Here is a 25,552-nt window from a genome sequence, read left to right as displayed (position 1 = left end):
AAAAAAACAAAAAAAAAACATACAAGTGAAGAACCCCCCCCCGACATATTTAAGTTTCACGCAATCACCACATGAGGAGGATTGGATTATCATCACACCCCAAACCCAATAAAAACATGGAATTAATCTGACAAACCTCAAAATAGTTACAATAATCCAACAATAAAAATTTTCACTTTGCAACTTGGTTCCTTTATTCATCTCAAATTAGTCGAGGCTGTGCGCCCCTCCCTATGGTGAAAGAACAAGAACTTAAATGCTGACACACTTCCTGTGTCATGTGACACTATTTCTTGCCCTCAAGCACAAAACTTTCATTAGTTAAAGCAAAGGATATATAGCTACAGTATGTTCTATTTCTGCACAAAGTGGTCACAGACTACGACTGCGACTGGAATATAGTGATAGACAGAAGTTTGTTCTGGGCCGATACCGTTAATTAATCGTCAAGGAGGCCGATAACCGAAACTTTGGAGCCAACATTTATTTTCACTAAAAGTGAAAATATTGCCATTCAAATTTGAGAAATTGAAAATACAAACTCCAATTCTTAACTGTTGAAATGCCTTTAAGCATATGTTTGTTCTTTTCAAATTTGCAAATTGCTGGACAGACATTTTTGTTTTAAAATTCTGACAAAAAATTCAGGGTACTCCCAGAGTCATCATCAGCATGTCTTAAAAAGTTACATGGAAGTCAAGTTTTCCCAAAATTTAAAAAATATCTAATGTTACATTCTCGCTTGTTTTAATTTAAATTTTCTGAAAGTAAAAACTTTAAAATTCATCTATTATTGGCCATCAGCTTTTTTAAAAAGGCCAATGCCGATATTCGTCATAATGCTGAATATCGGCCCATCTGATAATCTGTCTCTCCCTACTGGAATATATCTGATGTGAAAATCATTCCATTTGGCCCAATTATAGTTAGCATGGCATATAAACCCTCATATTCATTTATTCATTGGAAATAAGGATCCCTCAGCAGATTTTACAAGAGGAACTTTGACAATGTAAAAAGAAGTAAATGTTTGTTCCATGATTGTGGTAAATGGAGGTGAAGCAAATCAATGTGGTGTGCAGCATACCTGTGTGTCCAGCCAGCTCACGGCTAACTCGCACATTTCCCTCACGGGTCTTCAGGTTGTAGATGGAGCAGATGTTATCCAAGCCCCCACATGCAACGTAGTTACCAGAAGGGGCATAAGCGCACGTCATCACCCAAGAGGAGCGCAGCGGGATGGCATGGACCTGAAAAGAGCATACAAATGACCTATGTTATTGGTTGTGAGGAGACAATACTTTAAAAAAAAAAAAAAAAAAAAAAAAAAAAAAAAAAAACATACATATGTTCCTTTTCATTCAACGATAAAGAATGTTGTTTTATATTGTCTTTTTCCTCTATTATAAATGAATGAAATAAATGATTTAAATGAAAATGAAATACATGCATTATCAAAGCTTGTCATGGAAAAAGACTAGTTCCTTGTGTCTATTAGTTTCGGAAAGAACAGGCACTCAGGTCATCGTCATTGCTGAATTTACCTTGTTTGTGGTGTAGCTGTCCCAAATAATGAGTTTGCCATCCTGGGAGGCACTGACCAAAAGCCTAATGTAAAGAAAGAAATTGATTGTTTAAATTGTGTCATATTACATTGTAATTCTCATTATTTCCATTAGAATGGAGGGGAAAAGATGCTACATGTACATATCAGCATTCTTAATAATAGGTAGCGATAATACATATATATTTCCTTTTAAACAAAAATGGAAAGTGTCACTGGGGCTGAGCTTGACCATGCAGATGAATCCAACAAGTAACTACAGTGACAGCTCCAATGCCCAAAGGAGCAGAGAGCAGTGAGCAACGCACAAAAAGGCCCACTGAGAGCTTTGCTCATCTTCACTACCGTGGCGCACACACACCAGCACACTCAAACAGAAACACGCTAAGCAAAAGATGGATTTACATGGAGACTTCTTTGTCATTCCGGCTAAAGATCTCGGCTCAACTGTACATCTGACGTGTCCTATTCTCATTTGCGCTTTATATGTGCAACTGCATCAGAACAGCCACGTGACATACACAGATAAAGATGGAGTTGGTTCACTTAGCACAGAAATTGTGATTACCTCACATCACACTTATTAAACCAACCTGCTTGATAAAAACAGATTACAAGTACTGCTGACATTATCAAATATTTTTAGAATCGATTAATCTATTGATTGTTAAATTGACTAATCATATTCATTTTAATTTTGCGTTAAAGTCTATTACAAAAGCATTTGTTTCCCTGATTACTGTTTATTAATCAGTGATTGGTGTTTATTTCGTACTTCGTATCGTGATGAAAAAAAGGTCTGATGTAGTATGTTACTTGTATGGTCATTGTTTTCCAAAATAAAAACACATGTTTGCAAATGTCTTATTTTGATTAAACACAAGATAATCACTCTTTTTTTCATAAAGGACTACAGAAATCTAAACAATTACAGTTGATATGCTGAAATCAGATAATTTGGATCATTTTCAATTAAAAATGGCTCCAAACGATTTCCTCGAAACAGAGGAAAGCTGACAGTTAGTAGGAGGTTGCACACTGCGATTGTGGGGCAACATTATTAAGTTCAGTTGCTGCTGTGGGGATGTGGAACAATGTAAGACAACTTTTATTTATTTATTTATTTTTCCCTAAAAAGATAGTTCGGATTTTTTTACATGAATCTCTATTTCATCCTCACCTCTAGTGTGTGCGATCAGCACTGACTTCTTCTGTGAGACGAGTTCTGGTCCGGTGTTGGATGAGAAGAAAATAGTCCGGCGAGTTGGCTGGGGTTAATTGTTTTCTTCTATAACAATTTGTGTTCAAAAGTGTGATAGATTTGCATCACAATACTCTTTTTCTGAAAAAAAGTCAGATGCCATTACCGCCGGGTACTACTTTTCTGTTCGTTCGTATCACTGCACAGCGCCCCACATACAGCTGATAGACGCGCACTAATCTACAAGTTGTTTGTCTTTTCGAAGGCGGAAGGCGCGACTATCAGCTGTCTACAGGGCGACGCGCAGTGATACGAATGAACAGAAAAATAGTGCCCGGGGATAATGGATTCTGACTTTTTTTCAGGAGGGAGTTTTGTGTGCAGATGTATCACTCTTTTGAACACAAATTGTTTTTAGAAGAAAAATGCTTTATTTAAGTGGCCCCAGCCAACTCGCCGGACTATATTCTTCTCGTCCAACACCAGACCAGAACTCGGCTGACAGAACACTGTCAAGGGTAAGTCAGTGCTGATCGCATACACTACTGGAAGTGAGGATGAAATAGAGATTCATGTCAAAAAATCCGAACTATCTCTTTAAGAAATACTGCTCAATAAATCTCAATGCCCTCACCGCCATTTTGAGTATTTTCCCTACCCACAGGCCCAACACCTAATCAACAAGCAGGACACACAACACAGACACACAAGAAGGGTAATACATTATAATACATTGTAAATTGTACTGTCCAATTAGTGTTGAACAAAAATATTACCATTATTCTGCCGAAATACGTTACTGTAATGTAGAATTGACTTTTTCGAACACTAGTTTTATGTTAATCTAACTGAAGATGGCTTTGGGCAGATGTTAAAAATAGAGTTTGTGGATGCAAGCAAGAGCTATTGTGTAATTCCAGGACTTCACAAGGGCCCTGAGGAGAAACGCCGAGCACAAAGACACTCTTTTAGCTTTTATATCCATTTCCTGCATTTAGGCAAGGGAGTGGGTCGATGGCATGAAATACTTAGCTAATGGACTGACTGGAGCTGAAGATAGTACCTCGAATCAGTGCCCCAGTGCATGGCATAGATTTTAGCCAGATGCCCTCTCAGTGTCCGGCGAGTGCGCATCTGAATTCGGCCAACTGGGTCAATGTTAGCTGTAATCTAAACAGGATTAAAACAGGATTTAAAAAAAATAATAAATAAATAAATAAATAAATAAATAAATAAATAAAAAAAAATAAAAAAAATAAAAATAAACAGGATTAAAAGGATAGAGATTTTTACAAAGACGGTTAACAAATCACCATAAGAGGGAGGGGAAAAAACAAAAATAAAAACAAATAAATAAATAAATCAGTGTAAATGCATATCAGAGCCATTTATGTAAACAAATAATTATGATCACCTTAACTCTATAGACACTATGCAGTAATTTGAGAAGGAAATGTCATTACCTGAGACAGGGTAGCATCAGCACACGCTTTCCTGGCATCCTGAAACACAACAATAGAAGTAAATTTACACTAAGGAGTACGGTTGCTTATCTAATTCTAACGTTTGCTACACGTTATAGTAAACCGTAATTTTCCTGACTAATGAGCGCTAGTCTGCCTACTTTCTTGAACGAAAGAAAGTAGGTCTGGAAAGGCTGCCATTGACTGCGACTTGGCTCGGTTAATGGCGGCCGGGCAAATCAAATTTGTTTATTTGCTGTGACGTATTCTTCGTGAATGCCAATGTCACTCTTCTGCGCCAGAAGTCTATCATCACACAAATCAAGTTTTTGCCGCGACGACGCAAGTCATTCACTACTGTCCCTCTTCGAGTAGCCATGTTGAATTTATACCCGCCCACCGCTACCATTTTCTTCGCTGACTGGATCTTTTCACACTGTCTGTTTGGTTAAGGTTTGCCTTGCCTCAGAAATGTGAATGATGCCTACAGTAACCAGACTCTTCCACTGGTTGATGTATTATCTGCAGAGTCCAGAGATTGGGATTTCTTGTGTCCACATATGTATGGTCTTTTTGTGTGGAGGGGTTTTGTTACCTTGCTAACAGTTTCGACTGTCATAGTTTTCACTGCTCACCAATATCATGACAGCTCAAAATGGGTCAGAGTGAGGAACAAGCAATCGGCCGTAAATAATAAATGCCTTAGCCAGTGTTGTGATTTGTACAAAAGTTGGTTCCCTTGATGGCGAGAAATATTTTTCAAAAAAAGTCTTTCCAACACATTTTCCAATGCTTTCGCATTTGGAGATGGTCAGCTCATATCCAGCACTTTAGGCCCTCTGAGAATTGGAACAACTTCATTCTTGTGAACACGCACAGCCAAAGGCTAGTGGTTAAAAGGGCTATAAGAGGTAGAACTGGGATTGGCCCAGGTATTGGTGGCATGAAGCTTGTTAGCCTGTAAAATCCCTATATTAACCACATTATTGTTTCAGACGCATGGTTTGATGCATGTGAAAAAAAGTAGTAGTAGGAACCTACGGCAATCTAATTTGCAGCACATTAAAAATGTTTTGCTATTACTTTAATGAGGGCAAAACATCAATGGCAAAATTTTTGATAAACTAATTGAAAACAAAACAGGAGCTGACTTACTCGGATCTGGTTCTTGAGCTGCTCAGCCTCTTGGCGTAGCTGATCCAGTTCACTCATTTTCCTCGAATGGTGTGCTTCGCTCCGCTGCCTAGACTCTTTCTGATCTGAGGATGACAAGATAGTTTTAGTTGTAGGAAAGTGAGTAACTCCTTTAAGTAAGCTGCATCATGACTGTACAGTAACACTACCACAATTGGAGGTAAAAACTTCCTGCAATTTCACTGAACACTGAAACTGATGAAATCCAGAACAAATAATTTGAAGACAGTTCAACAGTTCTCTTACCATCTTGAAACCGTTACCTAGCAACAAGCAGTTGGCAGACACTCCAAGCTTAACAATATTGAGAATTACATTAAATGCATTTGTAATCATAACAGCAGCACACAAAACAGCTGATAGCCCTAAACACCAAGACGATAAGATGGGATTCAAAGAACAAATAAAAAACGGGACCAAACTTTACCCAACAAAAGTTCACCCAAACCAGGCAAGGTTCCGGCTACTTGGACAGCAGAAGGTTAGATCACAACACCACTTTGGCTTTTGGAGCACTATAAAAAACACAGGTGCGCGATTGATGGGAGGCAGAAAATGTTGCTGCTCTGGCTTCGAGACTCCCAACTACCCTCCAATGTCATTCCTGTAATCCTGAGACAAAGTTGATTCAGCTCCTCCAGCCAAATCCGTTTAAGACAAAACCTGCTGATGATCTGAAAAGCAGTGGCTATCCAGCTGACCCCAATCCTTGGGTTGAGGCTCTTAGCATCGAAACTTACACTTTCCATACATACAAGTCATAATAAAACATAGAATGCAAACAGTGGCAACTGCCAACTACAATAAACGATGGCTTTCAGTAGTGGCATCGACAATTGATGCAGGACAAACTGTTAGTCCACTTTGCTCATTCAAGTTGCGCCAAGTTGACCATTAACTCAAGCATAACTAAAATATCAAACATGGCCAAAACGTACATTTTTGAGGTAGCCTTGTCCACTCAAAGCAACCATTAATCCTATCTAGTGTAATCTTCAAGACACTGAAATATCTCATAATATCACAGGCTAATTCTCCTCTCTCATATTATGTGTTACAGGCGAATGTTTTAGAACATAAGAACGTTTAACAACTGAGCAGTTTAATCTAATATTGAAGTTACATGTGAACAATCCACTGATGTGCTGCTAAACCTTTTAGCCCAAGGTTCCAAATAAAGTGCAATCTGTTGGTCAAATTTCACATTTTCCACCTTATATTGGACACACTGTAAGGAAAAAAGGCACAACAAGATTACATCCCTTATATGCAGCAAGTCAGAAGCGGAAGCAAACCCAATATGTTTCAGATCGAAATGCAAGGTGAGTAGTACCATCCGTGATGTGTAATTTTTGTAACATGGACCTTGCTCTCCGCCAATAACGCCAAGCGTGAAGCTGCACAGGACCCAATACAAGTATGCTATATCCCCACAACCATCAATTAAACTTTTACACGGTGCTTATAGGTTTTGCTCAGTGAGTGTAATTACGGCCGGAGTAGTATTCTTAAGTGCTGGTATTTTATAGAGTCTTGGTGAAGTCAAATGAAGAGTTATCTACACTTCAGTCTGAAGTTCTGAACACTTGCAAAATTTGTAGTATAAGTCAAGTCAAGTCAAATGGATTGATTTGTATTTTCAATTGCCATCTGGTCTGAGTTCATAAACACTGAGCCATGAACCTACGGTTTATATCACATGCTTTAATAAATACTGTATGTACTGTACTGTTCTCAAACCTCAATATGGCTCATTATCAATGACTGATATCAGCATTAAGGTGCGATTGATTGCTTGTGGTGGTGTGCTGAGGCCAACATTGGAGCAGCCCAATTAGGGGTGCAACGGTACAAGTAGCCTACGGTGTGGTCTGTACCTCGGTTTTTCGGCCATGGTTTCAGTACGTGATTTAAACAATAATAATGATAATAACAATAACATACAAAAAAATCCATGTACATCAGGGTGATGATGCTGGAGATGCTGGTTCACGTTGCTTGTAGTTTCCTTTAACCCATTTTGGTCAGGAGCGATTTGCCGTGTTTCTCTGCCTTTGCAGAGAGGGAGGCTTGAGGCATTTGTTTTGTTTTGTTTTGTTCTCGGTCTCTTTACCGATGGGCTGCATCACTGGTCTGAATATATGACTGGATAGCTGATAGCCCATAAACACCCATGCAAGCCGTCGAGGCGACAGGGCAGCCATCTTGCTCCTCCCATCTCGCAAGCAGACTACTGGATAAACTACACGGTATACATACAGATTATACATATACAGCTCGTAGGCAGTTAGTATAGGGCTGGGGGTTTGTGGTGGGGAGGTCAATATTCTTTTTAAGAAAACAACAAGTGGACGGTATGTACTGCTTTGAAGACTCCCCTTTTCCTTTTATCGCTCAGTTCTTTAGACCCCAATATTACATTTGGCAGAGGAATCTTTTGTTGAACTACAGTTATAATTCTTTAATAAAAATATACAAGTTTCCTCCTGTAAACATTAGGGATGTAACTATATCCAAACATCACGATATGATATCACGATATGAAGGTCACGATACGATAATTATCACGATACAGTGGTACCTCTACTTACGAAATTAATTGGTTCTGGAAGAAAGTTCTTAAGTAGAAAATGTTGTAAGTAGACGCATTTTCCATGTAAATGCCCTAATCCGTTCCAAGCCTCCCAAAATTCAGACATAAATGTTTTATAAAGCACAAAAATGCATCAAAACATGTAACAAATACATGTTACAGTTAGATTATTGCACAATAAATGAGAGTTGTGCATAATGTAAAAAACAAAGAATAGAGTAAAGAATAAAAATGATGGTCATTTATCTTTTTAACTGCTGTCATCATTTTTTGCCCTCTTTGGTTCATGTTCTCCTCTCTCAGAAGTTTTTTTTTTTTTTTTTTTTTTTTAAACAATCCTTCGGAAATGTCCAAGGCAAACATCATCTTAGTGAGCAAACGCCCGACTGGGGAACACTTTTTCTGGGCGATTCTTTTAAACTAATTCTGAAACTTCATGGAAATTTCCGGTATGGCGAGGCATCTTTTTCAAAAAAAAAAAAAAAAAAAAAAAAAGGCCCGTCTTGTCGCAATTAAAAACTTACTGTGCCTTCATCAATCACCAATTGTTTGAATTTTTGCACAAATTCGTTGGCCGTTAGTTCACACATTTACGAAAAACTATCGGAACACCTCATGGGCCGCGGGATGAATGATGAGGACGCTGTATAGACACCGATCTAGTATACGCTCATAGATACCTATGGTAGAGGTTCCTCTTAGAAAATGGGATGCCAGAAACATGCACAGACACCGATCTAGTATTTACGCTCATAGGTACCTATGGTACCTACAATCTCGAATAACAATATTGAGATACTTACTTGCTAATGCAAGCACACATTGATCGCTTCACAAGCAAATTGCGTTCCCCTTCATCTGACAATTAGCACAGATTTTAAACATAGAAGACCAAAACATCCCGAATGAAAATTAAATTGCACTAATAAAAACTAGCCACTAGAGGGTGCTAGAACTGCACAAATGGAAATCAACATGACTTTAACAGATGTGTTCCTTTTAAATATTGTGAACATGACGACGACGATATTGTAGCAGTTTTAATATCACAATATCACCGTTATCGTTACATCCCTAGTAAACATCATTAAGCATATCATTCATACATGTATTTAAGGCAAGTTGTAAAATGTATGAAGTCCTCTTGTTTATCCATCCATCCATCAACCGCTTACACAAGGGTCGCGGGAGTGCTAGTGCTGGAGCCTATCCTCAGTCCACGGCTCAGCGCGCCGTCACCGACATTTGTTTCATGGCTCCCGCAGGTCTGCATCGCCTTCACGTGTGTGTTCTGATGCATTTCACCGGCTGGGGGACCGAGGGTTGGTGGTGCAGGGTGATGTGTCCGCTTTACCGGCTTTGGGGTGGAGGGTCGCTGCTGCGCTACCTGCTTGCTCTGTGGTGGAATGCTGTTATACGCTCCAGGTCCAAATGGGTTTAACGTATGGGACGTTTCAAGCAACGTTTACTGACAGTAAAATTTCTTTTTGCTGTTTTCACTCCCTCGTCATCGTATCCTATAACGAAGCCGAAATTATTCCACACCGCTTCTTCGAACTTTGGTCTGTCAACTCCGCCGCTCGCCCTTGCCATTTTGGTTTTCCATTCCGCATCTGTGTGAGGGGGTGAGTGGATGGAACCGCAACAATGATTGGATATTAGCTTGTGCGGGAGGGCTTTTCTGCAGCAGTCTGTCTCCGCTTGCCGACATTGGACAGGCACGCACACACCCAGTAAAGCGCGAGTGTCAATGCAAAATTTGTTGCAGAACCAAAAACCCGTGGTCCATAAGGCCACATTGTCCCGTACAGGGCGGACCCAACGGTTCGGTGTAAGACCGAGAACCGTTGCATCCCTAAGGCCAACAGAAAGAGCCTTGACTTAAGTGCCTTCTCTTTCTGCCAGCTATTTTTAGAGGGAGAGGGGGAAGAGGCAGAGGGTAGAGAGGGAGCAGCAGACTTCACATTTTCCAGCCACTCCTATCAGTGCCGACATCTCCACTGCATAGTAACGAGCAGGCAGGGAGGAAGTGCCATGCACACAGGCACATAAGGCCTATCAGTATTTCACATTACTATAAAACAAATCATATACAGGACTGTCTCAGAAAATTAGAACATTGCGATAAAGTCCATTAATTTATGTAATGCAATTAAATAAATCAAACAAATCCACTGAAATATTGCAAGCCTTTTATTGATCTAATATTGCTGATTATGACATTTTTTTTAACTTGGTCTGAGGAAATATTCTAATATTTTGAGATAGGATACAGTGTTCCCTCGTTTTCCGCTGGGGTTAGGTTCCAAAAAATACCCGCAATAAATGAAATCCGCGAAGTAGTTAGCTTTATGTTTTACAACTCTTATAAATGTTTTAAGGCACTAAAATCCCCGACCGCACAATTTAGACACTTTTCTCATTGAGGCATTTACATGTTCTCACATTTCTCTCTTGTTCAAACATTGACAATGCTCAAACCTTCATAAATTTTATAAAATGGGTATATTACTGTAAAAAAATATGCAAAATTGCACTCAAAAAAAAATCTGCGATACAGTGAGACCGCGAAAAGTGAACCGTGTTATAGCGAGGGAAGACTGTATTTGAGTTTTCTTAAGCTGTAAGCCATAATCAGCAATATTAAAATAATAAAAGGCTTGCAATATTTCAGTTGATTTGTAATGAATCCAGAATGTATGGCATTTTTGCTTATTTAATTGCATTACAGAAAATAATGTATTTTATCACAATGTTCTAATTTTCTGAGACAGTCCTGAAAATCACTCTCATATTCACACAGACAAACTTTAGGGAAAAAAATAAAAATAAAATGGACAAGATGAACCTCCTAAGCCAACACCTCCAACTATGACTGCGATCAACTTGGACATGCAAGCGCCCTAATTTTACAATAGAGCAACTGAAAGAAACAAAACATGTTTGCACCCATGCAAGGGCGGGACCCTGCTCTGATTGGTACTGTTCCAGATATTCCTGTACTCCTGTTTTTTTATTTTATTTTTTATTTTTAAACATTATTGAACACTGAAAAACAACTTTGAAGGTGTGCATGTGTTAATCCAAATGATTTGGATCAAAACCCCGAAACAAACGCTGAACAACTGAAATGAATAAACTCTAAGAGAGTATGTGTTTGTGAGGTTTTTGGAGATGCTACACTTTCATTGTAGTGAATGGAGGTTAGTTATAAGTCTATCAACACTACTGTTTTGGGGTAGCATCTTTTCATGAATCACAAATATGCTTTTACAGCACTACCGGGGATTACATTACACTACACTACACTACACTACACACTCCATGCAGGCAAAAATGTATGGAACAGTGGCAATTCCTAAAAATTCAGATATTTTGATCGGTATTTTTTTTCCCTCTGAATAATTGTGTTTTATTGTCATTTCTTTGACAAAATTAATACTTTTAGATTAGGTACAAAAACTAAAATCAATCTTGTCACACTTTTCAGCAACATTACCCAGCCTTACACATTGTCAATAATATGTCTACTAGGGGTGTGAATTGCCTAGTACCTGACGATTCGATTCACAGGTCACGATTCGATTCGATACCGATTAATCCCGCTACGAATTTATAAGTCGATTGTTGCGATTTTTTTTCATTCAAATTTAGAAAATACTAATCAGTAAGCTTGTAGAGTGTAAGATTTATATGAAAATGTATTTATTTATTTGAAATTTCAGTCTTATAGAGGTTGTAATCTGTTTCATGTTTGAACAGCATTAAAATGAAATATTAAGGCTTAATGTTCCGTTCATATAACATTCTTCCATGCTCAAGGTGTGAATCCTAACCCGAAGTCAGACGTTTTGTTGAATATTTTTCCATTAAAAATGGAAGTTTAAAAATCGATTCACACACACACACACACACACACAAAAAGAAAAAAAAAAGGCAATGATGATAAGACGCTGAATCGGTAAGACTACCGAATGAACAATTCTGAGCTCTTAAAAAAAAAAAAAAAAAAAAATCTTTTTTTTTTTATTGAATCGATTCGAGAATCGCGCGATGTAGTATCGCGATATATCGCCGAATCGATTTTTTTTTTAACACCCCTAATGTCTACTGTGGTTGTCTTTTACTGTATTGCAGTGAAACTTTAAGCAGCAAGTGTTTTCAGGAAGTTAACAGTCTTGTGGAATTGTACGTGAAGAATTTATTGACCAGATTGTTAATCATTTAACAGTCAATATAGGCTAAAATTAGTGTTTTTCCGATACCGATACTGGTATCGGCAGAGTTGCCGATACTGCATTAAAACAGTGGTGTCTGTATCGGTGAGTACTCACAAGTAACATGCCGATACCATTAATTCCAACACTAATATGGGATTTTGGATGCAGCATCTTGTGTCTTGCTCATACACGACATTCACTGATATGTGACAGGTTCATTGCATGCCGATCTAAGATATCCTATTGGCCCTTCAATGCTCTGAACCAATGGCAGGACAGCTTTTTCATGTCGAGAAAAAAAACAAAAAAAAAACAAACAAACAAAAAAAAAACTTCGGTATCGGACGATACTGTAAAGCTGGGTATCGGAATCGGTATCAGGAGCAAAAAAAAAAAAAAAAAAAACGGTATCAGAACAACACTAGCTAAAATACAACTTTTTTTTTTTTTTTTATTCTGTATGAATATAGTCAAGGGTATGCATCTCTCCAATAAAAGGGAACTATCTTGATACATGGGGTGCAAAGTGATTCTAGGATGGTATATTTTAAATTGGAACAATTCACTTTGATCAATTGGAATTACGATTTGATATGGTATAGATCAGTTCGAAAAGGTATGATGCATGTTGCTTATTTTGCCACATGAAAAAAAAATGTAATTCCCTCATTAGATAATTTCATAGGTATATTCAACAACTATATCACGTTTTACCGATATTGTACAACAGCCCTACTCACAATCATCACACTTTATAAGCAGTAGTGTACAGGCAGTACATTTGGGGGTTCACAAGAGGCTACTCAATGATGACAAAAGGAGTAAGCAATGACCAGCTCTGATTCAAAAGAGGATCAAGGCACAAGATTCAAGATAAGGACAGTGCCAGATTAAACTAATACGAGGGAACAAGCATAGAGTTGGAACCCCAACTTCAGCCTTTGGTAACAAGGAGAACAAGCAGGGTCTTGAAGTTACTTCATTTTGGGTTTTTTTGTGGAATTGGTAGCCATTGCTGCACAAATAAGTACAATACAGTGTGTCATGAATCTGTCAGCAGCTAAATGCAAGTTCTGACTGTAGTGTGTCACGAAGCAAGCATTTCCTTCTTAGAAAGGTGTTCCCCTTTTTTCTTTTTCTTTTGTCAAAATGTTAAGCAGATGTGGCGATTAGAATACAAAGTGGTTTCTCTTACTACATACACATTTGCCTGTGCTCATCCAGACTTCAGGCAATATTACTTACTGCATGACATTACCAGGTCACAGGTTACATTCTGACAGAAGAACTGATGCCAACAGCCAAACTTAAGCTGAAAGCATGTCATGAGGATGGGTAACATGCAGTAGGGCACTGTGCGTTTTACATCATGAGCATATGATGAGCATTCACCTAAATTAGGTCAGTCTGATGTAGATTAGGCCAATAGCCTGTGTCATCAGAATCGTCAATTGGGCAAGTATATTAGTAAGAATAAACACACAGATGGAATTTGTCTCCGGTATTTTGAGCCAAACTATCATGTAGAGAAGAGCAACTATAGCAAAAATAACATTTAGTATGTGACAAGTACACAAAGTACATTTAAAGTGACCAGTTGAACAGTCATCAAGTGTCCTTAAACCACAATGACTGATTGCAAGATGCTACTAAATATAAACTTGGGCTGGGCGCTATATCGTTATCGTTATATAAATATGTTCTATTTTAAATATTACCAGTGTTTCAAAGATGTATTTTTATGTTTTTTTATTTTATTTATTTTTATTTTTTTTTAATGCTACAGCATTCTGAACGTTTTGATGCAGCCTGAGAACTGAAGAGAACGGTTGAAGCAATTGTAGTTATTACAAAAACGGCCAGCAGGTGGCAGCAGAGTATAAGAGATCAACCAGGGCCACGTTACAACAAAGCTGTTCCCCACTGTTTTAAATAGATTTGTGAATAATAATGAAACTTGGCTATATTCTAATGCTAATTGCTGCAAAACGTTAACAGGTAGAAATACTTTTTTTCCTGATGAAAGAAGAGACTCAAATCTTTCTTTTAGTAGGTTCCATGTTTTTATACCAATAGAACACAATATTCTGTGGGCCTTGCAAAATCAGTCAAAATCCAGTAAAACAGCAGAGAGCGAAGGGGTTTTTCTTCAGTGAAAATGGCTGGGAGTTAATGAGTTCATTATTGAAAATTAGAATGATATTCATGTGGACATGCCACGGTTGTAATGTAAAGCATGTGCATGTAAAGCTCAGGCCAACCAACCACATCACATATCTTCTTTCAAGTTTACTATTCGACAGATAAAGCCAGCCAATGACAATCATCTTTCAGTAATTTTCTCTTTTACTGCAAATGAATATTGGCTTGAAAATAAGTCTGTAAGTTGTAATAAAAAAATTAAAAAAAATCACTTTTCATCACTTCCTTAAAATATGCTGCAATGTTACTGAACTAGGGGTGGGCGATATGACGATATTAAATCGTTAAGGATCGTTAAGTGTTGACAATCTCATAAAGCTGAAAGATCAACAAGATCGTCTGTAGGGCACATTTTATACAGTTCAACTTTATGCTGGCTCAAACTTGGTTTTTGCTTGATGCATCCGTGTGATCTTTTTTTTTTTTTCCCCCTTCACGCATGCACTCACACAACCATGCACACAAACTTACTCCACTCCTCTAGTCAGCATGCTAATGCTAAGTAAGCATGCTAATGCTGATGTGTCCACTCCTCCACCTGGAACCCGAAGCATCAGTGAGGTTCCGCACGACTCCCCAAAGCAAATGACGATCGAACGAGAGGCCGAGGGCGCCGGGAGCTCAGACCGCGGTGGCCCGGAGTCGCGGGGAGGCGGCCGGGCCGGCCAGCTCGATTTGCGCTTCCCCGCCGGTGCCAGCGCGGCCACCTCTGAACAGACAGCCGACGGGTACGCAACTCTCCCCGCGCCGCAACACGTCCACAAACCACATTGCCCACACGCGCACCTACGAGAATTTGTAAACTACGCTGAGTAGCGGACGAGCAAACGCTGTCGTAAACAGTGTTTTCTACTTTCCAATTCTTTGTTTTATTTACTTTGCTAACTCATTCCAAACTATTTTTGTCGAGAGTTTATTGAGGAAAAAACATTTTCAATTTCTATTGTGGTGTTAAGCGCTGTTCATACACCGTTGGCACTGTAACTAAAGTAAGCGAGGCTGTTCATTACCATTTGTTTACATTCATTGCTACGGAGCCCCTAAGGTGGCATGGTAGGGAAAAAAAAAAAACATGTTTGCGTTCCCTCGCAAAGATTGCGTTCCCTCGCAAAACAACTGCGTCTTTGCTAGGGAACGCAATCTTTGCGAGAGAACGCAGTTGTTTTGCGAGGGAACGCAAAGTTGTTTTTTTCGCCTACCATGTCACCTTAGCTGCGCCGTAAAAACTTCCGGATCATCTTCCATGTAACCAAAAGCGACGAGGATGGAACGTTTTTTGTAAACATGAAACAAAGCAGTGGGAAAGCTTTCCCAAGCGACTAGGATGGACCAAGTATTTTCCCACTGCTTTGTTTACACGTCGCTTTTTGGTCACAGGGAAGAAGACCCGGAAGTGTTTACGATGCAGCTAAGGTGACATGGCAGGCGAAAAAAACAACAATCTTTGCGAGGGAACGCAAAGTTTTTTGTCACCTTAGGGACTTGATTTAAAGAAAAAAAATGCACTATTTCAACTGAAACCTGTTCAGAAAGCTTAGTTGGCTTAAGATGTCTGTTTTTTTGCTTTTAGGGTTTTATATACATTTTAAAGCCGCAGTGTGTAGCTCACGACCGCCATCTATCGGTCAAACAAGATAATGCAATGATTTTAAGCACACGAACTACGGCGTCCCAGAGACCCTACTTCAACAGCCTACCACCAATTTCACCGGAACAGAACGCAAACAACTTCTGGTATTCCCTCGAGTGATGACGTAAGTGAATTGCATTTGTTAGACATACTGTACAGATCCCTAATATTTGTGATTTAGTCATTTAATTTCAGAATTAATATTTTTGTCGGCATTGTTAGGAAATACTGTACGTCAGCTAATGATAATGGCTATCTATGTTCATATTTGTTAGTGCAACTAAACCATGCAACAGAGAACACACAGTTATGTTATATGTTTTATAGACATGTGGACCATCTCAAAGAGGGCGAGGAGGGGGCGAGGGAGACGACGAGGAAGAGAACGCGGTGTCTCGTAACGTAGGTACAATTATGTCATCATGGAAAAATAATTCCATTCGAGCATGCATGTGAATGGCTCAAAACATACCTTTGCTTGGAATATGTGGTATTTAGATTACATCGTTTGCTGATATGTTTAGTATATCGTACAAAAATAATGGTGTTAACTGAACTACACATCTGCAACTCAGACTCGTAATTCCCCCCGTGTCTTGTTGCTACTAACCACTCAGAAAAGTGCTGCTTACAAAAACATTTGAAACCCTTTACTCAGATATCGATTTGTCACCATATTAAACAATTTTACCTAATAAATATCACTAAGCAACTTAATTAGTTTTTGATTGAAGATACAACAGCTTCCTTGTACTTCGATGTGCAGGAATTTACATGGCTTTCACAAATAGTCTTGCTCATGTAATAATGTACTTCATTGGCTCAGTGACTTTCAGTTCATTGTTTGGTACCTCATCTGACATACAATTGTTACCTTCTTGCAGAGACTCGTACAGGAAATGACCATGGGGGAACATGAAGATATCCATGTCCAGCTGATAGACTGACACCAAGAAATACTTTTTGACACATTGCTGACACATCAGCACCACCATGATTTCCTGTACCTGGATCCCAGACTGCAGCACCTTGGTGACTTGTGGCAAATAAGTGGCACTTTCCCAGATCCTCGAGGACAATACAAAGGTTTTTTTACCTGGCATATAATTAGTCCATGTCTGACACTTGTTGTTGTAGTTTGTATAACTTGTATATTGTTGTTGTGTGTTAATTTGTACATTTTGAATAACTAAAAAATACTATTTCCTTTGGCGTCAACATGCAGTGTTCATTCGACACCTAACCTAACACTATTTTACATGACCAGAAATGTAAAACATCAAAAGCCTGGAGAATTATTATAAATGCTTGCAATGACAAGGAATTCTTCATTGGCCAATGAATGTAAGGTACAGTACATGAAAATGAATAAATAAAATAAAGTAAAATAAAAGTCTACATGAAATGAACATATTAACTAAAAAAAATAAAAAATAATTGCTGTTAGAATATAATGAGCTACATGAATTGCAGTTGTTCCAGAAATTTACCAATACGCTGTGCATTTCAAAATATGGAAAATAGACATACAGGTTTGGGCCAAAAGTAGTGTTACAGAGCAGGTATGTGTTGTACACAGCTAAAATGTCTGATTACCTCAATACCATGATGTTTTTTTTTTGTGTGTATGTGAGTGCTGACATTGTCCCCCATTAACATTGCAACATTCCTCAAACTCTCCCGAACACATAGTATGATCTGTAACACTACTTTTCGCCTACTCTATGATGTTATTGGGGCAAAATTAAGGAAGGCTTGTCCATTGATTGTGTGAACAGACTGCAGTAAAAATGAAGTCACTTCAATGTTTGCTGGTTTTATTAAGTTTTACATGCTCCTTGACTGCACAAGTACATGTTATGGAGTGAGGGCATGTTCCCACCAACGATGATATCATATTCTTCAAAGGCTTGCTGAGGAAAGTGAGGGAGGAGTCACTCCATGGCTTCAGACACCTGGTCAGCAGGTCCTGTGTAAAACAAGTGGTGCTTGTACATGTGACCATTCCGTATTGCTTCACACAAAAAGTTAATGTAGTGTGTAGATTAGATTAGATTAGCCTTTATTGTCATTATACAAGTACAATGAAATGAAAGCTCTGCCATAAGTGCACACATAATAGACAGATAAAAATATATACAATAAAATAAATAGGTTAAAAATAAAATAAAATAAAATAAAACCAATACTGTATAAAACCACTGTACATATTACAATGTACAAATGTGCAAAAGTACAATTCTCGTCCCTAAATGAGTCCAGGTCAATTGTCAGTGCATAGTGGAGTTGAGTATGATGACAGCTTTTGGAAAGAAACTGTCTCTGAGTCTGTTTGTTTTTGCTGATATTGCTCTGTAGCGCCTACCAGAGGGCAGAAGGCTGAAGAAGTGGAAACCGGGGTGTGTAGGGTCCTTGATGATTTTCCTTGCCCTGCCGAGGCACCGGGAGTTGTAGATGGTAGACAGTGGAGGAAGGGGGCAGCCGATGGTCTTCTGTGCTGTATTGATGACCCTCTGCAGTCTCTTCCTGTCCGCTTCTGTACAGCTTGAGTGCCATACTGACACAGCATAGGTCAGCAGACTCTCAATTGCTGATCTATAGAAGGTCACCAGCAGTTTGGTGTTGAGTTGCTCCTTCCTTAGTAATCTCAGGAAGTGCAGTCTCTGCTGTGCCCTTTTGACGAGTGCTGTGGTGTTAGCTGTCCAGGAGAGGTCTTTAGAGATGTGAACCCCTAGGAATTTGAAGGTCTCCACACGCTCCACGCTTTCGCCGTTGATGTACAGAGGGGCAGGGGCAGTTTTACTCCGTCGGAAATCCAGAATGAGTTCTTTTGTTTTGGAAATATTCATTGTTAAGTTATTGCGGGCACACCACTCACTCATAATACCGTCCATATGTAAATGACATACCAAGACGTCGGCTGACTTCAGTCCATATGTAAATGACATACCAAGACGTCGGCTGACTTCAGTTTGTTGCAGCTCAGATATGGTAGGTGGAGATACTGGTGGTACAACACCGAAGCCTTCTGGGGTCCTCCATTCAAGTGTCCTCATTCGGGGCATTCCAATTTGGCTGCTGACTCTCCCCTTGATATTTTTTTTTCTTGCAGGTCGGTGATGTATTTAAACAGTGCATGAATGCTTGTGTACATCAGAATATGGTTCTGGAAGCCCTCAAGTTTGGCTGTTGATCTAGTGTGACACAAACAAAAACAAAATTATAAAATAAAATAAAATAATTGATGATACTACTATATGTCACCAACTTTCCAACAAAGCCCCCAAAATAGAGGTAAGATCTTTAGTTTTTGGGCCCAAAACATTGTATTAGCTAGATAAAAGTAACTTGACTGCATAGAATATGCAAAGGCTGCTTGCTTGTCGAGTTTCTGTGGAAAACGTAGCAGCCTGTAAATTCTTGTGCACCCAATTACACAATGGACCAGTACACACTTGAGTGAGAGAGTTCAGACTCTAGCAGTGCTTACGGTACAGCCAGCATTTAAGTCCAGAAAGTTATTCCCTGCCGAAAATTAATTTCGAGAACACTATTTTCACCAACCACACCGAAAATAATAATTTTCAACTCCTCCACTAATACAGTATGCTTTAGATTCTCCATTGAAGTTATGGGCAAATATACCTCCGAAATCACAGTTACATTACATTACACAATAACTTGCGCATTTACTCTAAATATAACGTGCCAGCGGGAATCTTTTTTTTTTTTTTTCCAAAGCAAGTAGCTTCATAACGAAATCGTTCGAGTGGTGCGGAGTTGCTAATCAACAGCTACAGTGATCGTAAAACAAAGGTACGAACGTCGTATTAATTAGTACGGTGTATACTTTTTCTCTCGCTCTCAAAACGTAAACACAAATGTACTCTTACTTACCGGTCAAGTAGAAAGCAGTCGAAGGCACCGGCACGTCCCAAACCTAGTCTGTTCCTCATTTCTTTCCATCTGGCAAATGCGGCTACAATATAAACTCTTGTTTTGGCGCGCTGAAATAAAATAAATTCCCAAAGCAATTGTGATGCTTGATAATGCTCTCTTCGGGGACCGGAAACTCTTCTTCTTCGTGTACATGCGGTCGCCATACAAACCGGAAGTGCGTCTGCAAAGGCGTTCCAAAAACGCGGTAAGAAATGGAGAGCTGAAAATTGTCGTTGACGGCACCCGTAGCAGAAAGATGGCGGAGAAACATGGCAGACACTAGCAGGTGAGGCGCGGTCATGTAAAATAATTAGTGATTTATATACTTACCGTTATATTTAAAAAAAGTATGTTTATGCGATACAACATATCTTTTTACTTACTAACACAAACATTTGTTTTTTTTTAATGAATGACTTTTTATTTCACCACTAGATGCCACTGTATAATACTGAGTGTACCTTTAAATATGTTTTAAATTTTACAAAAATGTTCAGAAATGTGAGGATTAGTTTAAAAATATGTAATAAAAAAAAGAATTGTGATAAAATCGAGATTGTGAATTTATTTTTAAAGAATAGTGATATGACATTTTTACCATATCGCCCACCCCTACACTGAATCCATAGTATTATCGTTATCATATCGATATCTGGCATGTATATGAAGATATGACATTTTGTCCATATCACCCAGCCCTAGTATTAACCAAAGCAATAAAGGTCTGAATTAATTGTGCACTGTATGCTCCCTCCAAAGAACAGATTGAGTAAAGGGATGTGGAAGTCATTTGGGATTCATATTAAGATGGGGCCATCACAAATGGCATTTCAGAGTGACAAAAGATTTGAACACAGTGCGCATGTCTTTTGTCCTCTTCCTCCTGGTTGCTGGGTGAACGCCAAAGTGCTTTTAGGAAGTGATGCATGTCAAATGTGGCTGAAATGCAACCAGGTCATGAAGAATGCTGCTATAAGAGGCTGGGTAATACAGAAACATACAGAAGGATATTGCTCCTAGACATTTTGTAAACTCCCCATCCAGTCCCGACAACACACAGCTTGTTATTGGGACATGTCAAGTCAAACTCATTGAGAATGTCATAATCCTGCTCTCAGTCTTTGTGTCTGGTGTTTTTCCAGTGGGCAAGTGAAGGGGGCGTGTCCACCTGCACCACACCTGAGGCGCATTCCCGCAATCAAGAGGTCTTTAAGAGGACTCCCGGCACGACAGATCATTGTGGGATTATTTCTTGCACGCTGCCCTTGCTCAAGACGTTCTCTAGACCTTTGTTTCCTGAATCTTAGTCTCGCGTTTCTAGTATAGTCTTGTTTTGATTTGATAAGTTAGTATTTTTTCACGTGTATCTGCCACGGCGCTTTCTGTTTTGTATATAGTTAGATTGTAGTGTGTGTTATTGTAATTAGATAGAACTAGCTTGCGTTGTAAGAATTTTTTGTTAACCTCTTGTCTTTTGCAAGTGTTTTTTATTATTAACTTTTCCGAGTATTGTACTCGCGCTTTATGTTGTTTTTTCTCCTGGCATCTGGGGCAGCGTTTTGGTGGGTTTTGTGAATAAACTTAATCTAAATTGTATTTTCCTGTCTGGGCCTACATTTTCTGGGATCCACTTTTTCACCGACGGTAGTCGGTTCGTTACAGAGAATTAATAAATTCAAATGACATTTAAAAAACAAAACTAAAAATTTATTTTACAGTAGTGTGTTATTGTACAATATGTGTGCAGTTTGTAATGCAAATGTTAGAAGTTGACAGGATATGACAGTAAAGTGAAAGGTACAGAAAACAATGATATACAATATACACTACAAGTTAGACCTGGGCGATAGATTTTTTTAGATTCATTAGAATTTATTGTGGATGATTTAAAAAAAAAAAAAAAAGGATACTAGTCAAACATTATTTTGCCGATAATAAATTTGATATTTTCATTATTTTTTCATGTACAATTAGTACAGGTACCCTTTAAACAGCTTTAATTAAGTGTTTTTTTATTATTTTAAAAATCTTTATGTTAAATGTTTTATTGTTATTGTATGTTCTTTTTAGTAAATTTTGTATCCTATTTTCATTTATTTTTCTTCCTCTGACTGTTAACTACTGTTTCTTGATGCTTGTGTTGTCTTTCCTTGTGTAAAGCACATTGAGTTGCATTGTGTATGAAATGTGCTATACAAATAAACTTGCCTTGCCTTAAAAACACATTTTGCAACTTGCTGTCGACTGAAAATGACATCACAAGGGCTCAGATAACCAATAACAGCTCAGCTTGTGAATGTCACATGACCAAACCTAGAAAACAGGTTAGCTGTGATTGGTTACCTGAGCCCTTGTGATGTCCTTTTCAGTCGACAGCAATTTGCAAAATTGTTTTTAAAGGTACCGGTACTAATTGTATGTGAAAAATAATGAAAGTATCAAATTAATTATAGACAAAATATTAACTTTTTATTGCTATAATGGGTTAAATAAGTGAAGTATCCCTTTGTGTGTTTTTCCTCCTATGGCTACAGCGCGTAGTTCACCCCCATGACGTGGCTCCCACCCTTCCTGTTGCTTCCGTCACAGATTACATACTCCATAGCACAACATGGCTATGGCTAGAGAGAGCAAAGTGTTTGTTTCCAAGAAAGGAGTTTGTAACTGGTTTGGGTTTGTGGAAACACAAGTGTAACAAGTGACTGCATGCCACAAAGTTTGTTTAAAGCTCATTGCAAGAAAAGGCAGCAAACAAATCAAACTCCATCCATCCATCCATCCATCCATCCATTTACTACCGCTTATCCGAGGTCGGGTCGCGGGGGCAGCAGCTTTAGGAGGGAAACCCAGACCTCCCTCTCCCCAGCCACTTCAACCAGCTCCGCCGGCCGGATCCCAAGGCGTTCCCAGGCCAGCCGAGAGACAGTCTCCAGCGTGTCCTGGGTCGTCCCCGTGGCCTCCCGCCGATGGGACATGCCCGGAACACCTCTCCAGGAGGCATCCGAATCAGATGCCCGAGCCACCTCAGCTGGCCCCTCTCAATGCGGAGGAGCAGCGGCTCGACTCTGAGTCACTCCCAGATGACCGAGCTTCTCACCCTATCTCTAAGGGAGAGCCCGGACACCCTGCGGAGGAAACTCATTTCGGCCGCTTGTATCCGGGATCTTGTTCTTTCGGTCACGACCCAAAGCTCGTGACCATAGGTGAGGGTTGGAACGTAGATCGACCGGTAAATCGAGAACTTCGCCTTTTGGCTCAGCTCTTTCTTCACCACGACGGACCGATACAGAGTTCGCATCACTGCAGATGCTGCACCGATCCGCCTGTCGACCTCCCGCTCCATCCTGCCCTCACTCGTGAACAAGACCCCAAGATACTTGAACTCCTCCACTTGGGGCAGGATCTCATCCCCGATCCGGAGAGGACACGCCACCCTTTTCCGACTGAGGACTATGATCTCTGATTTGGAGGTGCTGATCTTCACCGCCAAACCGCTCCAGTGAGAGTTGGAGATCCCGGCTTGGTGAAGCCAACAGCACCACATCATCTGCAAAAAGCAGAGATGCAATGCTGAGGCCACCAAACCGGAACCCCTCAACGCCTCGGCTGCACCTAGAAATTCTGTCCATAAAAATTATGAACAGAATCGGTGACAAAGGGCAACCTTGGCGGAGTCCAACTCTCACTGGAAACGAATCCGACTAACTGCCGGCAATGTGGACCAGACTCTGGCAACGGTCGTACAGGGACCGAACAGCCCGTATCAGGGGGCCTGGTACCCCGTACTCCCGAAGCACCCCCCACAGGACTCCCCGAGGGACACGGTCGAACGCCTTCTCCAAATCCACCCCCGGGGCCCTGCCACCGAGGAGCTTTCCAACCACCTCAGTGACTTCGACCCCAGAGATAGGAGAGCCCACCTCAGAGTCCCCAGACTCTGCTTCCTCAAAGGAAGACGTGTCGGTGGAATTGAGGAGGTCTTCGAAGTATTCCCCCACTGATTCACGACGTCCCGAGTCGAGGTCAGCAGCACCCCATCCCCACTATACACAGTGTTAACGGTGCACTGATTCCTCTCCTGAGACGCCGGATAGTGGACCAGAATTTCCTCGAAGCCGTCCGGAAGTCGTTTGCATTTGCATCATTACTCAAGAGAAAATCAGCAGAAAGTTGTTGGGGATGACACAGACCAAAGGTCCTGCATTGCTGCCAAAATGTGATGTTTGTTTTGGTCATAAAGTGAGGGATACAAGTAGTACTTTTTATCTTTTAAAACAAAGTTGGGGAAACAAAAAAAATGCACTTTATCAAGCTCATACAATGTGAAATGCTACATTTATATTTTCATAAGTAACTGAATAAAGGCAGAAGTTTTGCACTTTATTTCCAAGAGGGGAACTTATGTTAACTGTAAATAAATAATGAATCCAAAGCTTGTTTTGAATCTTCTACGTCGTTCTAACTTACTGTTTTCTTTAAAAAGTAGTTTGTGTGTGTGCATGTGTGTGTCAGTCAGACACGTGCGATAACGTATGAATTAATTTCCAGTTTTTCGGACTGTACTCTGTTGTGGCTGTGTATTGTAGTTTCTCTAGACAGACACTGATTAATTTGCTGTTCATATTTTGCTACCTTCACCTGTAACGAATGTGGTTCCAAAGAGACGTGCGAAAATTGTAACAATCATTTTCATTTATTTCATCCATCCATCCATCCATTTTCTTGACCGCTTATTCCTCACAAAGGTCGCGGGGGGGTGCTGGAGCCTGTCTCAGCTGGGGTTGGGCAGTAGGCGGGGTACACACTGGACTGGTTGCCAGTCAATCGCAGTCATTTATTCCAGTTTTTCGTTAACAGCTTATCACTTGTTTAGTTTGGATTGCTTAGCCATAACATGACGTTGTATCCTATTGAAAATTAATTGTCTCCCTTTCTTGTTAATGATACTTCTGTGTCACTTATTTGCCACTATGGTGATGATCAGTGACTTTTAGAGGTGTGGCTTCTGCATAGCCACCACCCTAGCCAGCCAGCTGCAGCCACATGGCTACTTTTGTCTATGGGGAAGACGTGATTGGTTGGTTGGGAGACTCCAAACCTTAAGTCAGCCAATCAAAAGCCGCAGTTCTTATAGTTGAACTTGCAATCATAAGCTGCGGTACTACTTACAGACTCACTCGCACACTCCCAAGTTACCGCCGTTGACAGGCAGACTGCAACTATATATACACAACTTATATGAAACTGGGAGGGATGATAGTTAATGACTTAATCCATCGCAAATATCGTTACGTCCACTCCTGAGCATCTACGACTTCCCTGTAAAGCGGCCAAACTGGAAGACTTGGTAACCATGTGGTTGAACTTATCATAATATGCATGTGAACATAATGCTGTGGGCCATCATACCTACCATATCTCTTGATTAAAAGTGAGTGAGCATAGGTAAATTTGAAATTTTTACACTATACGAGTAAAGAATAATATTGAGGCTTAAAAAACCCGAAGGCCATGCAACCCATTTGGCTCGAAAAAAATCTAGAGCA

General features: G+C 39.7%; 2 protein-coding genes across 3 annotated transcripts in view; both read right to left on the bottom strand.

Annotated features, from left to right (window-relative positions):
* The window catches only part of gnb1a (guanine nucleotide binding protein (G protein), beta polypeptide 1a), a 41,581-nt gene that overhangs the window by 7,089 nt on the left and 8,940 nt on the right, over positions 1–25,552 (bottom strand). Inside the window, exons 1-6 of one of the 2 annotated variants that reach the window (XM_077514904.1) lie at positions 5,850–6,029; positions 5,384–5,487; positions 4,229–4,267; positions 3,829–3,935; positions 1,545–1,608; positions 1,088–1,250 (exon numbers count right to left, since the gene is read on the bottom strand). In XM_077514904.1, coding sequence (XP_077371030.1) covers positions 1,088–1,250; positions 1,545–1,608; positions 3,829–3,935; positions 4,229–4,267; positions 5,384–5,440 — 430 coding nt within the window. In that variant the 5' untranslated portion in view covers positions 5,441–5,487; positions 5,850–6,029. Of the gene's footprint in view, positions 1–1,087; positions 1,251–1,544; positions 1,609–3,828; positions 3,936–4,228; positions 4,268–5,383; positions 5,488–5,849; positions 6,030–25,552 lie in introns of those variants that run through there. The other variant, XM_077514905.1, reaches the window with a different exon arrangement.
* Positions 17,868–25,552, bottom strand: part of cfap74 (cilia and flagella associated protein 74) — a 70,172-nt gene continuing 62,487 nt past the window's right edge. Inside the window, exon 40 of the transcript XR_013282545.1 lies at positions 17,868–18,036. The gene's annotated coding sequence lies outside the window, so the exon portion shown is untranslated. The remainder of the gene's footprint in view (positions 18,037–25,552) is intronic.

Source organism: Festucalex cinctus, chromosome 2 (genome assembly GCF_051991245.1).
Source record: "Festucalex cinctus isolate MCC-2025b chromosome 2, RoL_Fcin_1.0, whole genome shotgun sequence".
Classification (NCBI taxonomy): Eukaryota; Metazoa; Chordata; class Actinopteri; order Syngnathiformes; family Syngnathidae; genus Festucalex; species Festucalex cinctus.
Note: the sequence above shows the minus strand (reverse complement) of the source record. Positions and strands in the feature narration are given on the sequence as shown.